Genomic DNA, 14,822 nt, shown 5'->3' with positions numbered 1-14,822 from the left:
TGGGAATAAAAGGCACAGCATAGAGAATATAGTCAATGATATTGGAATAGGGCTGTATGGTGACAGATTGTAGCTACACTTGTGGTGAGCAGAGCATAACTAGAGGTTGAATCACTATGTTGTATACCTGAAACTAATGTAACATTGTGTCAACTACACTCACATATAGATGTTTTCAATAAAAAATAGTCATTTGTGCGTATCCCATGTTTAAGGTAAAGATTCTGCTCTGATAGAATATTTGAGGAAACTGGGTCTACCTTCCAAGTGAAAGAAACAACAGAAAATGTCTCCTTTCCATGAAGAAAAGGAACCTTAGTGCAAGAGGAAGTGTGCCCATGGAGAATGTACTTAAAATCCAAATGACCCATGAGGGACCCCATCTTATTTGGCAGATAAAAGTTTCCCTGCTATCTATTTAACAAATTAATAAAAAAAAAGAACATAAATAAAAGGGAATAATAACTTAGAGCTATCTGGGCACCTGAGTCTATGAGCCCTTTAGGGCCTTGGCACCTAAAGAGGAGGGGAAAAAAAGATCCTTGTCTCTGAGGCTTTGAAAGTGCCTTTCCTTGAGGCATTGGGGAAGCTCTGGGGGCACTAAGAACTGAAGGGCTGAGTGCCTGGGGCATGAGTCTGTTTGATCCAATAAAGAGCCAGGAAAAAAAAAATGGCTGGTAAGTAATTTTGCTATTTCATTTTGCTGCAAAAGAGAAGGCAAAAACACCAGAATATTCAATGAGCCAAACAAAGTACAAATGTGCCATGAGTATGAATGCAGGCTGCCCCCTTCCCAGGGAACATTTCTAAGCCCGAATGAAGCACTCACTCACCGCTGAGGCTAATGTACAATAGCATGCATTTTAAACCACGGTGACCCTTTTGTTTTTCTGATAGGCGAAGATGAAGACGAATTTGAGAATTTCATGCTGCCTCTTACAGTCTCTTTTGAAACGGTATTACAAATATTCAACAACAACTTTAAACAAGAAGATGTAAAGGTGGGTTTGTTCCCAAACATGGTGAGAGATGATTTTGCTCATTTTAAGATATCCGGATCCACAAAAAGGTTCTGCGTTATCTGTATGTGCTCTGTGCCTCATTGGTCTTGCTTTCTCAGTCGCCATGTGTCTTTGAGTTGTACTTTTCCTACCAGTACTTTTTTATTTTCTTCCACAAACTGACTTTGAGGCCAGTGAGTGATTTTGGACACTTGATGATTGGATGATTTCTCCCTCGTGGCAGTTAGTATCTTTAAAAGAACCCTTCTTGTGGGTACCCCACTTTAAACGCCCCTATTCCGGCACCCACCCTGCACTATATGTTTCAGCATATTTATATGGAGGAATGCGCAAACATGCACATGCTAAAACACTACATCTCTAAATATGTTTTTAAACAAGAATTTATATAAATCAAGACTTTATTAAATGGCTAGGCATATATGTATAAATAGGAGCTGGTCTTGAAGTATTGCGTTCTTAAACTGAGCAAAGTGATTAGGATAACTGATAGCTAAATAAGGTTTTTATGCGCCTGTGGGAGCCGTATTAGGATTGATTTGACAAGTCTGTTCAGCTGTGGCAGCAGTCACACTATCCAAGACAACATTATGTTTTATTAGTAAAATCCTTAAGTGTAGCAAGCGATTTGTGACAAAACAGCCCCAGATTTTAATGTGGGGGGTGGGAAACACAAGATCTGCAAAACAGGAATAGCATCGTCTAAAACCATAATGCATCTGGGCTCTATTAAACAGATTGACACTGATTATTATTTTTAAAAGACTAATAAATGTACTCCAGAGAAGGTGGGCACCTCTGTTAGTGATGCTTGAGTCCTATTTTATTGTTATTTGAAATAAGTTGAAAACATTAACCATCATTTTGCTTGGTTTCTCTTCTCTCTACAAAAAAAAAAAAAAAAAAAAAAAAAAAAAAAAACTTAGCTCTGAGAAGCCAGATAGTAAAACAATAGCCTTTGATGGTTATTTTACTGTAATCCTTCTACCAAAAAAATAATTAGCCAAATGCTATACCTCTTAATTTGAAATAGACTTTTTTGAAATGAATGTTTATCAACATGCAATAGTCACAGAATTTTAAAACCAAAAAGGATCCTAGAGATTTTCTTTGTGTTCATAATCTTGCTAAAATTCTTCACCAGACTTTCTATTCAGGTTAGCTATGTTTTTGAGATGTCTTCCAAATGTGTTTAAGGGCCAACAAAATCTTTGCAGCTTTGAGGTGGCTCTGGGTGCCCTTTATATCAGACAGAAGCAGTGAGGTTGAAAAACACCATCTTTCTAAAAATTACATTTGTCTCATTTGAAGATTTCATTATACTCCAAGCCCATTTTGATGTAATCCCATCTAGTTTGATAGAAACCATCTTCCTAGAGTCATTTTTAATGGAGTTCCAGTGATATATCCCTAAACCAGCAAGTTCTTAACGACCCTGGAAAGTGACTGCTTGATTACACTTTAACGGTATTTGCAAATAAAATCACAAGTAATTAAGGGGAAATCTCCAGGCTTTTGAGCAAGTTTGATGCATGATAACTGCCTGATTCAGCTTCATCTAGAGTAATGCTGTGTAGGCAACAGCTACTGAGATCAATAGCAACGTAATGATAGTGGCAGAATTAAGTGAGTAACCTGAGAACTGTGCCTCAGAATGCATGCAGCTGCCACGAACCAGGGCCACACAGTGCACTCCGTGCTTCCGTCCTAAATGTTCATCAAAAGACGCCCTGCAGGAAAATGGAGTTAGATGCTCTTTATTGCTGATCGTGTCTCTTGCCACATTTATCAGGGAAATTGGATTAGCAGTTGGCAGCTGCAGGTAGACAAGATTCTGCAGTGATTAAATATGCAGCTTGGCTGCATTTGTTGTGACAGACCTTTAGTAAATTCTACTGTAAGCACCATCTGTCTAATTTGTATAAAGAAAACTTGGTGCTGTAAGCTACCGATAAAGAACTAAATCTGTTGCTTTATCATAAACAAAACTTTTGCACTAAATGCTTTTAAATGTAATTTATTAGGTTAAGGCTATTTTTCTATCACGATGAATAAATAATACATGCAAAAGTGCTTTCAGGTACTTCATTTTGCAAGTACTAGAGATAAAAACAGTTCTGTTTTGTTCTTCAATAAAGTATTTAGTATTCCAATCCACAGGAGGTGATGCTGTTAAAATATCTCTATGAAAATGCCGCAGGACTGCCAAATTCATTTAATTTGCAACCCTTACCAGGATTTTCTAACTCCCTATTTATAGATATTTTTCATATGCGGATTTCAGGATGAATGTAAACAGTGAGGACCTGTGTTGCCAAATTGAAAAATGGTTGCAAGGGGTAGAAATGCTGCAAAACTCTTAAATTTATAGCTTTGTGTTCTTACTTAGTCCTAATAAAATTGAAGAGAACATTGAATTTTTTGTCTTGGGTTTTTCTCTTCACAGCAAAGGGAGAAAAGAAAGAAAATGCTGTGACAAATCCTGGCTCCGAAGCATTAGTTCGAAATATATGTTTCCCCCCCCCCCCATAATTGTATCCATAGTAAAATATAGTCCAGTACTCCCTTGACTCATGCATCATTTTTGATTTGGCCATGACGTCATCGATTTTAAGGAAAATGAATGAAAACTTCTCAGAGGAAGAGGAGCAGTTAAATAGGAACCTGCTATCTTTAGTCCCTTCGTAAAAACTCCACAATGTTAAATTATTTAAAATCCTTGATTTTCAGCATGCGCACATTAAAAGTTTTCGCACTAAGTGCCAAATGTTGCAAACAGCACTTTAACAGAATGATTTTGCTTTGATCCCTGTAGCAGTTCCTGAATAATTTATCACAGGTTATTGCCTTAATTCTGGAGAGGGATAGAGCAATAAAGGCAGATGAAAACACTCCAGTTGAAACACCTTGGGGCCTGCTCATTCCTCTGACACGGCTCTTTTGTTGGAACTATTTAGAGGTTATTAAGATGTGTCTCCAGAATTAAGAGTATGCTGTAAGGATGAAGACAGCCATCTTAATTCTAAAGACAAAGCACAATGACCCTTCACCTTCTTTTTCTTTGTTGTTATTATATAGTAGAATTATGAGGATAATATTATAGCTGCCCCCAGTAGTGCCACTACAGTAAAGGGTCTGTCAGACTTTCCATTAGAAACCCTGTTTTGGGGGTCAGGGTGGAAGGAGCCGCGTTTCAGCCGTTTCCCAGCCCATTCGTCTCACACTTGGTACACAGACAACTGTTCGCCATGCAGCCCGCTGAAGCACGGAGCGGCTTCTCCTGGAGCTACCCGCAGGGAATCCTTGGGATTACATACCCCAGACCTCCCCAGCTCCCCAAAACAGCCTCACTGAAAATATAGGGAGCTCTCACTTTTCAGATCAATCAAGTGTTGACCAACGGCAGCTGTCGTGTAGGACAAAGACAACTTTTGAAATAAACCCCTTTGTACTCTTTTAAATGAGATGGTGAATTGTGGCTCCTCCTTCCCTAAATTTCAATCAGACCGCCACTTGTTCTCTGAGATCGTTCAGCAGTCTGGTTGAACTTCTGGGGAGCAGTTGTCCTGTCTAATACCAGAGCTGGCTATGTTTTGGCTACCAAGAAAGTACTCCTTTAGTGTTGTTTGAGTATCTGTGTAGGTTGTTTCAGTACTCTTGCTGCCTTAAGATAAAAGAGGTTGTTTGAGCCAAAGCATCTGTTTCTTACTCACATTAACACTGTATTTTCCTGTCCAGTTGCATCTACTGAAAAGATACATTTACTTGTTATGTTGTCATGTGCTTCCTCTGCTCTGTAGTAACATTTTCTAAAATTAAACCTTGATATAATTTCATAGATTCAGGTCACTTAGAGCACTTTTATTAACTTGGCATCTTTTAAGGAAGAAAAAGCTGTGATAGAATAGAATGTCAACCTTTTTGTGTAATGAAGATAGTCTAAGATATTTTAAGAGTCCCTCGCACTAAGCATGAAGAAAGTAAAACTCATGGTTCCTGTCGACTAATTTAGAGCTGAATGGTGGGTGCCTTATGTACATGTGGAAACTTAATATTATTTGAAGAGTAGCCCATAACCTCTAAGTATATGTAAAAACATACCAAAAGCCCACTGTCATAGAAAGACTGCAGAGCTATAAATACTCAAAATAGAACTGTTCAAAGAAACTGTCTTAGAAGACGTATTTTGTTCTTGAGGTTGTGAGAAACGTGGAAAGCTGCAAAAGAGGGGAACAAGTTCCAGGTGGTGAAAAAAAGGTTACATAAAAGGCAAAATGGCTTTTTTAGAAAAATAGCAGGTCACATGAGAGAACTATAAGGTGTGAGCGGATTCTAAAATAAAAGGACTAGTGACATTACGAGAGGGAAAAGAATGAGTCATTTAAAGAAGCAGAAACAAATACAGGGTTTACCGATTCAGAAAATTCAGATTACCATCATTCTATAAACTGTTAGACAGTTAGAAACTAAATATTTTATGAACAACTTCCAGTTATATGGAGTCACCTTTTGGGTACAGGGGTCGGGAGACGATCAGAAATTACAGATACGTCTGACAGATAAACTCTTCTTTGCTACTTTGAGGTGTTATTTAGCCATTAAGATGAGGCTTAGGATTCACTTCCCAGTGCTTGATGATAATTTAAATGCCTTCCTATTACAAGATTTTTGCTTATTACCAAAGTGTGAGGAAAACAAAAATCAGGTAAAAGGGAAAGTTCAGAGCCCATTTCCTGGCAGAATATTTCTACTGAAACAGTACCTTCAGAAATCACAGTTGCATATCTCAATTATCCCACCCCCTTGTTTTGCAATTATGTTTATTTGTGCTCTTTGTTCTGACATTCTAGCATCTGTTCGTGGGTTTTCTTTTTCTCTTCCCAAGCATCATCCTAAGGACAGCTTAATTAAGAGTCCAGAGTACAAGTCAGATCTCTTTTATTTAAGAGTCAGGGTGTTTTTTTTTTTTTTTTCTCCTGTCTCTGAAACTATATATTTATGGAACATACAGTACATGTCAGGCTCGTGTTAGACATTTTTTATGTAAGTTTATTAAATTGATTCCTCACAATGCCCCTGTGAAAGAGGCAATATTAGCCCCTTTTATAGATGAGAAAGCTGAGACTGGTAAATTGCCTTGCCTGAAGTCTTACAGTAAAGCAGCAGAGCTGGGATTCAGATTCAAGTCTTCTGATAACCAATACAGATCTCTTTCCTTACATCTTTTCCTTGCTTGGGGAGCGCGAGTGCCATTCTCGGTATGTCATGGGAGCAATAGGTCACCTGGACAGTTTTACTTTGTCCTAAGTTACTAGAGATATTCTTTAGGGATCTTTAAATAAATGCCAGTGTGCTTTCAGGATAGACTTCAGATTGCATAGTGGGACTGATTCATGCAAGCCAATGTGGTTAAGATTTGCCATTATTAAATAATGTCTAGACCCTGTGCATTTCTGTTCTGTGGAATTATCAATCCTCATCTCTTGGTTTGTTTGTTTGTTTTTTTTTTTCTAATTTGGCATGATTTGGAAACAAAGTATATTAAGAATCTAAATGTTCCTAAACTACTGGAATTATGACTTAGCTCAATTTATAAGAAGCAGAGTAGAGTTGGTCAGCAGATTTGATGGTCTGTTTGTTTAAAAGGGTCTACGGTTTTCTATAGAAAGGGATCTGAGCGAGACATTTTAGCTAATGAATCAAAATCAGATATGTGGTCATTATTGCCTGATTATTACTCCATCTGCTCTGTGCTAACGTGAAAATCAATTACTGTGTCTCTTTCCCACTGACAGCGTATGTTGATCGGGCTGGCAAGAGATCTTCGAGGGATTGCCTTTGCACTGAACACAAAGACCAGCTACACCATGCTGTTTGACTGGATGTATCCTTATTACACTGTGACAATACCAGCTCTGTGCACAGAGGGATGCCAGGCCCCTCGCTTTCGTTTAATAGTATGGCACAGTAGGGAAGAGGAAACAAAGCTAAATGAACTAATGTGTAATCAGCTAAAAATTACAGCACAGTGGCAGCAGTGCAGATAACTGAGCACAGCATTTGGAGACCCAGCTCAGAGAGGTCACTTTTTGGTGCCATTAAATATTGACAACTTAAAAATCACGTTCCCAAATGATTGTTTATGTAGGGATTGCAGGGATAATCAGGCTAACGTCTTTAACTCAGGATCAATGAATCTTACCATTTGGCATTTTCGAGGAGATTTGAATTTCTGTTCCATCTCAATTAGCAGGGCTGAGCAGGCTACTGTGCCTCTTTGAGGCTCAATTCATCATGCTACAGCTTTTCACCATCATGAAAATATTAATGGAGATGAAAAAGGGGGAAGTAAATGGTCAGGAGTTTTCATTTAGTATAAATTCTGAATTTACCTTTGCCAAGGCTTAGTACGGATAGCAACATAAATAAACAAAGAAACAAACATCCCTGGCAGAAATGCCTCATCATGTAAGAGTGAGACAAACGTGGACTCTGGTATCAGAGTAGGATTGAAATCCAGCTCTCCACCTTGGCAAGTTATTTCTCTTCTCTGAGTCGTGGTTTTCTCATCTAAAAAAAGAGACATCCAGTATCAGGGCTCACTGGGACCATTAAAATAGGTAACACACTTTGTGTAATGTCTGGAACATATTTGGGAGTCCTAAGTGGTTGCTATTAATATTGTTTTAGTAGTATTGTATGTATCCTCTTTGATCCTAACAGGAAGTGACAATTTATAAAGTCATGTAAGTGTAATATGTTTTCATGCCTTTATACATAAAACTATCAGAGCACTTAAGAAAAATTCTGTAGCCTTAAAGCAATTGTATGTTTTAAGTTACGCTGTTTCTCAGTTGCTCTTTTCAAACCCTCCTTATCCAAGTTGCAAAAGAAACTTCTTTTTTTTTTTTTATTTATTATTTGAGAGAGAGAAAGGATCCCAAGCAGGCTCTGCATTATGAGTATGGAGCCTGACATAGGACTCGATCCCATGACCGCAAGTTCATGACCTGAGCCCAGATCGAGTCGGACACTTAACTGAGCCACCCAGTCACCCACACTACAAAAGAAACTTCTTGAAAGCAATCTTTCACCACGGATCCCCAGTTAGGCCAAAAATATAGCTAACAGGGGATCTGGGCATGGTTTAGGGAGAACTCTATGCATTAAAAAAAAAAACTTTTCTAACATTAATTGAATACCGACTTACATTTTTAGTTACTATTAAAACCTACTTCATCAGATATATGTGTTCATAGAAAGGTTAGAGGTAAGTGTTTTCCATGTCATTGAAGAACCATGTATGTCTTTATATCAGCATACCAAGTACATGTACAGAGGCTGTAGGTGTTAACACAGCAAGTCCTACAGTTGTTTTAACTGTGAAGAATAAACTGAGATTGCATATTACTTTTTTATTTATCTAAAAACAAACAGAAGCTTCTAACGTGAAAACTTTCATTTATTTGAAAAAAATCGTAGAAGCCTAGTTTTGGCACTCTGGAATGGATGGTGATCTTGACAGCAAGCTGCAACTCTAGGATGTCCATCAGTTAACGTTTCCTGTGTCCCTCCTCAGCGGTCCCAACCAAGAGTCAAGTCCAGAACCTCTCCCCTCAGTGTCAAAGAATATAAATATCTGCCATAATCGATACCGCCTAAAATTCATAGAACATATTTAAGTCTTTGGTTAAGTCTGTTTTCCATGTATTTCCTCACTAAGCTCCTTCTTTTTGGCACCTGTCTGAAGTGAAACTTTTGTCCAGCAGATGGCAGACAATAGCAAATGGAAGGCCTTGGGACTTCATGTTTTGTTTTGAACTGGAAACTATTGTCTCCTCCATGTGACCATAGATGTTGATGTTATTAGGATCAGTGGCAGAGGGCGAAGTGTCAGTTATGCAGGGAGCTGTGTTAGATTGCCAAACAGGATGGCTTGGTACCGGCTTTGCTTATAATAATTGAGTTTCAGTAGCAAATCAGCTTCCTTGGGAAAAGGCCAAAGGCTTTTCATAATTGTATTGACAACAAAATGAATATGATAAATGGTGTTCATTCAGTTGAGACAAGATTTATAGTTTTCCTTTGGGCAAGGGATGAAGAGCAAATATTTATAATAATAGTAAAATTTGTTTAAAAGTTACATTATTTGATCATTCAAAAAGCTTTATTAAAATATTTTGAAATACTTTAAGCAGTTTCAGGTGATAAAGTACAGATTCTTTTCAAAGTATTCTAGTAATGTAAAAATGAATAAGGATATGATAAAAAAAAAACATGGATATGAAAGTCATTTATTCTTCCTGAAATATTGATATGTCAAACCGTCAGTGATGATTCCTACATTACTGCCAGGGAAAGTTTATTTTTGCCTTTTATCCACATAAATGTGTGTTCTTTAATTTGTTATACAGTCCTTAGCATGCAGAAGAAATGTCCTACAAGAGCACATGTCATCTTAAAGTCAAAATGCATTTTATTTATGATGATTATTTGATAAAGTGCTATTTTAGTGGTTAGGTCTTTAATTCAAAAACATTTCTGTAAACACTGACTGCATTAACTGCTACACGAACTGCATTGCTTATCACTGTCCTTCCAAAACTAAATTGCCTGAAACTACATAGCAAACATGTTGATAAATTGTTCTACTCCTGGAGAATTGAAGAATCCCTAATACACTTCTTTGCCCATATAGTGAGAACACAATATAAAAGCACCTTACCTTGTAGCGCATTTAGTCACCTTGTTTAGAGTCTTCCCAGATCATGCTTAGACTGAAGTATCAAAAATCCAGGCAGCAATTGGGGGCAGGAAAAAAAGGAATGCGTATGATGCTATTTCTTTCTGCTCAGTCCTTTCACTTGTCATAATCTGATCTCTGAATCCACTGTTTTTCAGTCAGGTAATTGAAATACTGAATATGCATCAACACATTATACAAAGACAAGTCAAGACCATATGTAGATGTGTAGAAGAGCACAGACTTGAAAGCAAAACAGTCTCAGATTCCAGTCCTGGTTTCGCCACTTAACCCGAGGCTCAAAAAACAAACACAAAAACCTGTGGGCTCTTGGATAAGTTACTTAATGTATCAGAATCACAGTTTTCTCTTCCACAAAACAGAGCTAATCATACCTGTCTCACAGGTATAGCATAAGAAATGAGTGAATGGACGTATATAACGGCCTAATCCAATGTCTGGCACACAGTGGATACTCCACTAACTGTTGTTAGTTCTTTTCTCTAATATGAAATGAGACAAAGGAATCCCATTTGCTCACTTATTCAGCAAATTTGGCTAAGGACTGTGCTAGGTTTCATGAGGGATGTAGATTACTTAGACTCAAATCTTACCCCAAAATGAGCTTCTAATTAAATAGAACCTGTTAGATATCTACAAAAATGACTGTAATAAAATATAGAAGGTGATAAGTGCCATAACAACAGATACAAATAGAGTGATTGCATTTAGCTGGGGAATCAGGAAGGTTTCTGTGAAAGTACAGATATTTCTCTGGATCTTACCAAATGCATAGGATTAGAGTATTGGAACTCTGAAATAAGAGGTTTTCGGTTGGCCTAAGCACAGGTTTTGGAAGCGGGTAGTGGAGAAGATGTTTTGTTGTAGATACCACTTATTTTGTGCTTGGAAATGCAGGTTGTCTGGGACCCTTGAATATCAGGCTAAGGAATTTAGACCCTATCCCATAGATAGCATGGAGCAGTTGTTGTGACTGCCTAACCAAATCAGAATTGTACCTCAAGAAGAAAGTAATTGGCATTATGTTGGACAGACTGAAATAGGGAAGAAAAAAAATCACTGTTCGGCAAGCACACAGTGCTGTGTGCTAGGCCTGAGGAATGAGTAAAAGGATTGCTTCTCACAAGAACGAATAAAATGGATCACTCTTTAGACGGTCACCATCTCGTAGATATGACATACAACTAATGAACAGTCAATGGGTTGTCACAAAGATAGCATGCAAAAGACCATATGAACACGTAAGAGGAAGAGATTGGCATTTTGGGCAAAAAAAAAAAAAAAAAGTCGGCTTCCCAAGGAAGTGAAAGTTGGGCGAGGTGTTGAAAAATAGACATTTGCTAGACAGGAGAGAAAGACTTCCAACAGCATTTGCTTTTGTGAAAAAAAGTACACCTGTTTCACATTCATGGAGTACCTTTAAAATAATCTCTGAACTGGCCGGCTGTTTCTGTTCTGGAACCACATCCTCATACCCCTATCTCTGAACGGTTTTAACAAAAACTCTTCTGTTGCCTTCTAGGATGTTACTGTGCTTTCCCTACTGTGAGATCCCAGAGGGAAAGAATTATGTGTTTTCCCATTTCTGTTTCCTTGGGGTCCAGTCATACTGACTGCTGGTTGGGTGGATGGATGGGTGGTCATCGTCAAGAAGGAAACCTCATGCTTTTCATTTTTTTATATTTGGCATCTGATAAGGCTATGTCATATTATTAACACTTCTGATCTTCCATTCATCTGATGTAGACGTTAGGAATTCATCGAGAAGGTTGGGTGAAAGCGGTTAGGTCTGTGCCTCTTCTACCTAAGGGCTCCCTCCCACTGTCTTCCTTCTTTCCATAAATAGGCAGTCCTCACAGGCCACTAGAAAATTAAACTCGTAGAGTGGGTTCTGATTCTCACCCTGTAATCTGAGTCTGGCACTCTCACTCTGAAGCCCTTTTAACCTCTCAGCTTGGTAGACCTCTACTCTGCTTTCCAGTAATCACTCATTTTCTCTGTGGCAGTCACCTCTGTCAGAAGCATATTAGAATTGGCACTACTCTCATTCCACACAGAAAAGGGAGCATCCCCTCATGTCCCGCGGCTTTCTCCCGTAGCGAATGCAGTGTGCTCTGAAAAATATGATGGTTCTAATGCCTTTAGAATGCCTTGCAAAGGAGCTTGTGTGTGCTTCTGATCCTCTTTGATTCTGAGATTTGGGTCTTGTCAGTTTCCTGGCTAGCCTTCCAGATGCTTTCCCACTAAAGATCACTGAGTCTGGGCTCAGGAGGTCTCTTGGTGGAATATTTTCTCACCTGTGCTTCTCTGTCATTGCTTTTGGTACTCAGAGAATCTCTGTTATGTGTCAGCCATGCAGACTTGAGAATGAATTCCCTAAGAATAAAAGTCTTGTCTTACTTATCTCTGGATCCCCGGCCCCTAGCACAGTAAATACCACATAGTGTCTATGATCTATCAAAAATAGCAGATTTTCTGCTACATAGAAAAAACAGTAAGTTATCTGACAATAGCCAAAACAGAGTTAATAATTAAGTTCATTGATTTCAGTTTTTTCATTTTTATCCAACTGAAACCTTATATATACACACACACTTAACTTCTTATCTCCCTTCTCCGCTTCATTTCCCTTTGTAGTACTCTCTAACATATTATGTATGTCTTTTATTTATTTTCTGTCTTTTCTTATTAGAATATAAAGTCCATGAGGACAGGAATTTTTTTAATGTTTGGCTCACTGGTGGCTCCAGAGAGTCTAAAACAATGAATAGACAGTTACAGAATAGGACTTCAGTAAATACTTCTTAGGTAAATTCTTTGTGTGTGTGTGTGTGTGTGTGTGTGTGTGTGTGTGTGTGTGTACACACACACAAATGCAAAGCCTTAACAAAGGGAGACAAAAGTATTGCTTTGTGAAATTTTAGGGAGCTTGTGGTTCTTAAAGAATTGGAAGGCTTATTTTCGTTGAAAGTTACGTGAATTATTTCCTGAAGCTTCAAAGTGAAATGCACAGTTAAAAAGGAAGAAGTAGGTAGTTCTAATCAAATATGCTCTACCTGATTTTTAGGTTGACAGGTTGACAGCAACAAATATTTATCAAAATCTGCTTTGTGCCAAGTCCATGCATACAAGTGCCTAGGTCCTGCCCTCAAAAAGTATTTAACAGGAGAGATCGAGTAGTTAGAAGGCACTGGCACACAGTACCACAGCTAGACAAAGGAAACACACCTAACCAAGTCTTGGGGGACGGGAAGGCCAGGGAGGCTTCTTGGACTAGTTGGCATCTATATTGAAATCTGAAGGACAGATAGCAATTGCAGGGTCATGATAGGGAAGCACAGTCTTTGCCCTTTAGAAACTCACTAATGGGGCAGGCAGATAACAAAAGCAATCAATCTTAATATAAGTTTGTTGTAAGAGATACGGGGTCAGAGTGCTCATTGAACGTAGATGAGGAAGAGATGGATTCCTTTTGACAAAACAGAGAAAGTTTCACCATCCCAGGGGAAGCACAACTTGAACTAGGTGTTGAGAGACAGGAATGAGTTAGGCAGAAGAAGCCACGTGTAGAGGAATGGAGACAAGAGAGTTGGCAACCATGGATTTGCAGGGAATTGAGAGTGGCTGAACAGTGGATGGGGCAGGAATACTGAAAGAGGAGTCTGAAGGTCCACAGGGACCATATCTTAAAGGGCCTTGTATGCCATCCTAAAGAATTTGAAATGTATTCTAAAGAGCAAGGAAGAAAATTGTGGTCTTTTCCACCATGGAGATCTCTACCCATACACACAGGAAAGGAACACCGCTAAGTAATTCAGTTCTTTCAGCACTTTCATCTGAAACAAAAAGACAAGTATACTGGAAAACATCAGAAAGAGAGAAACTTAGAAAATAGGAAAAGAAGAAATGAAGGAGTAGAATAGCAAGGTGTTTTGTGTGTGTGTGTGTGTGTGTGTGTGTGTGTGTGTGTGTGTGCTGCAGCTTAAGCTTCACTTTTATATTTATGTGTCCATTTAGCAAGGAGGAGGCCCCAGTTAAGGTTAAAGGACCAGTGGAGGTGAGTCAGAGTTTTCTAGGTTCTGGTGGTCTCAGCCATTGACTTACCAGAGGCATACACTTCTTACTATTGAGGAAGATGTTTGAGAATTTCTCCTTGGGTATACATAAGACTACCTTTTAGCTGACCCTGAATAGATTAAAAGTTACCCAAAGCTTTTCTTCAAGCTAACATCTGCAGTATTCCTTGGAGCTACAGTGGGACCAGGCAGAGCAAATCAGCAGCTTAAAAAAATGAAAAAAAATGAAAAGAGATAATTTCTAAGCTGGAAGATAGGTAGATAGATAGATAGATAGATAGATAGATAGATAGATAGATAGGTAGATAGATAGGGATTATTATTACTATTTCCCTCTCCTTCTATGTATTTTTAAATTTTCCCAAGAAATGACACTTTTTCTTTAGTTGTTTGATGCCCAAGAAACTGATATTAATAATTCAACTATGTTTTTATCCTCATTAAATTTATTTCCTTTCCTACAGTATGCAGCACATTTCTTTAAATGTGTTACTTATATGATACTTTAAAAGTGTCTTTTGTTTATAGAGTATACCAAGAACAAAAGAATATAATGTACGGGATATGTTACAAATCAGAGCACATCATTTTACAATCCCTAGCAAACATACAGCTGTGCAAGTTAGGGAGCAATTTATAAAATTTCCATTGTTTATTAAACATAGAAGAAATGTGGATTATCTTTTTGCTTTTGAGGTGCCGCTAATTTTCAGGAACAATATTTCTTTTGACCCTTAAGTTCTTTAACAGGCTTTATAAAAGGTACCCAACGTATCTTCCCATTCTTCAGAGGACTATCGAACGGTGGTATGGAGAGCCAGCATGCACAACTCCCATTCTGAAACTTATGGCAGAACTGATGCAAAACAGGTAAGAAGTGCAATGGGGGAGAAAAAAATCTGCTATCTGGCAGCAGTCTCTAGAGGTCAGATTTTCCTGTTTGGTATGTGTATAGTCAAG

General features: G+C 38.2%; 1 protein-coding gene across 2 annotated transcripts in view; it reads left to right on the top strand.

Annotated features, from left to right (window-relative positions):
- RANBP17 (RAN binding protein 17) overlaps window positions 1–14,822 on the top strand; it is a 333,558-nt gene that overhangs the window by 256,822 nt on the left and 61,914 nt on the right. For both annotated transcript variants that reach the window (XM_042946863.1, XM_042946871.1), the window contains 3 exons: window positions 898–1,001; window positions 6,818–6,906; window positions 14,625–14,732. In XM_042946863.1, the coding sequence (XP_042802797.1) occupies window positions 898–1,001; window positions 6,818–6,906; window positions 14,625–14,732 (301 nt within the window). The remainder of the gene's footprint in view (window positions 1–897; window positions 1,002–6,817; window positions 6,907–14,624; window positions 14,733–14,822) is intronic.

This window comes from Panthera leo, chromosome A1, assembly GCF_018350215.1.
Source record: "Panthera leo isolate Ple1 chromosome A1, P.leo_Ple1_pat1.1, whole genome shotgun sequence".
NCBI lineage: Eukaryota > Metazoa > Chordata > Mammalia > Carnivora > Felidae > Panthera > Panthera leo.
The sequence above is the reverse complement of the archived record's forward strand: the minus strand, read 5'-3'. Positions and strand labels throughout refer to the sequence as shown.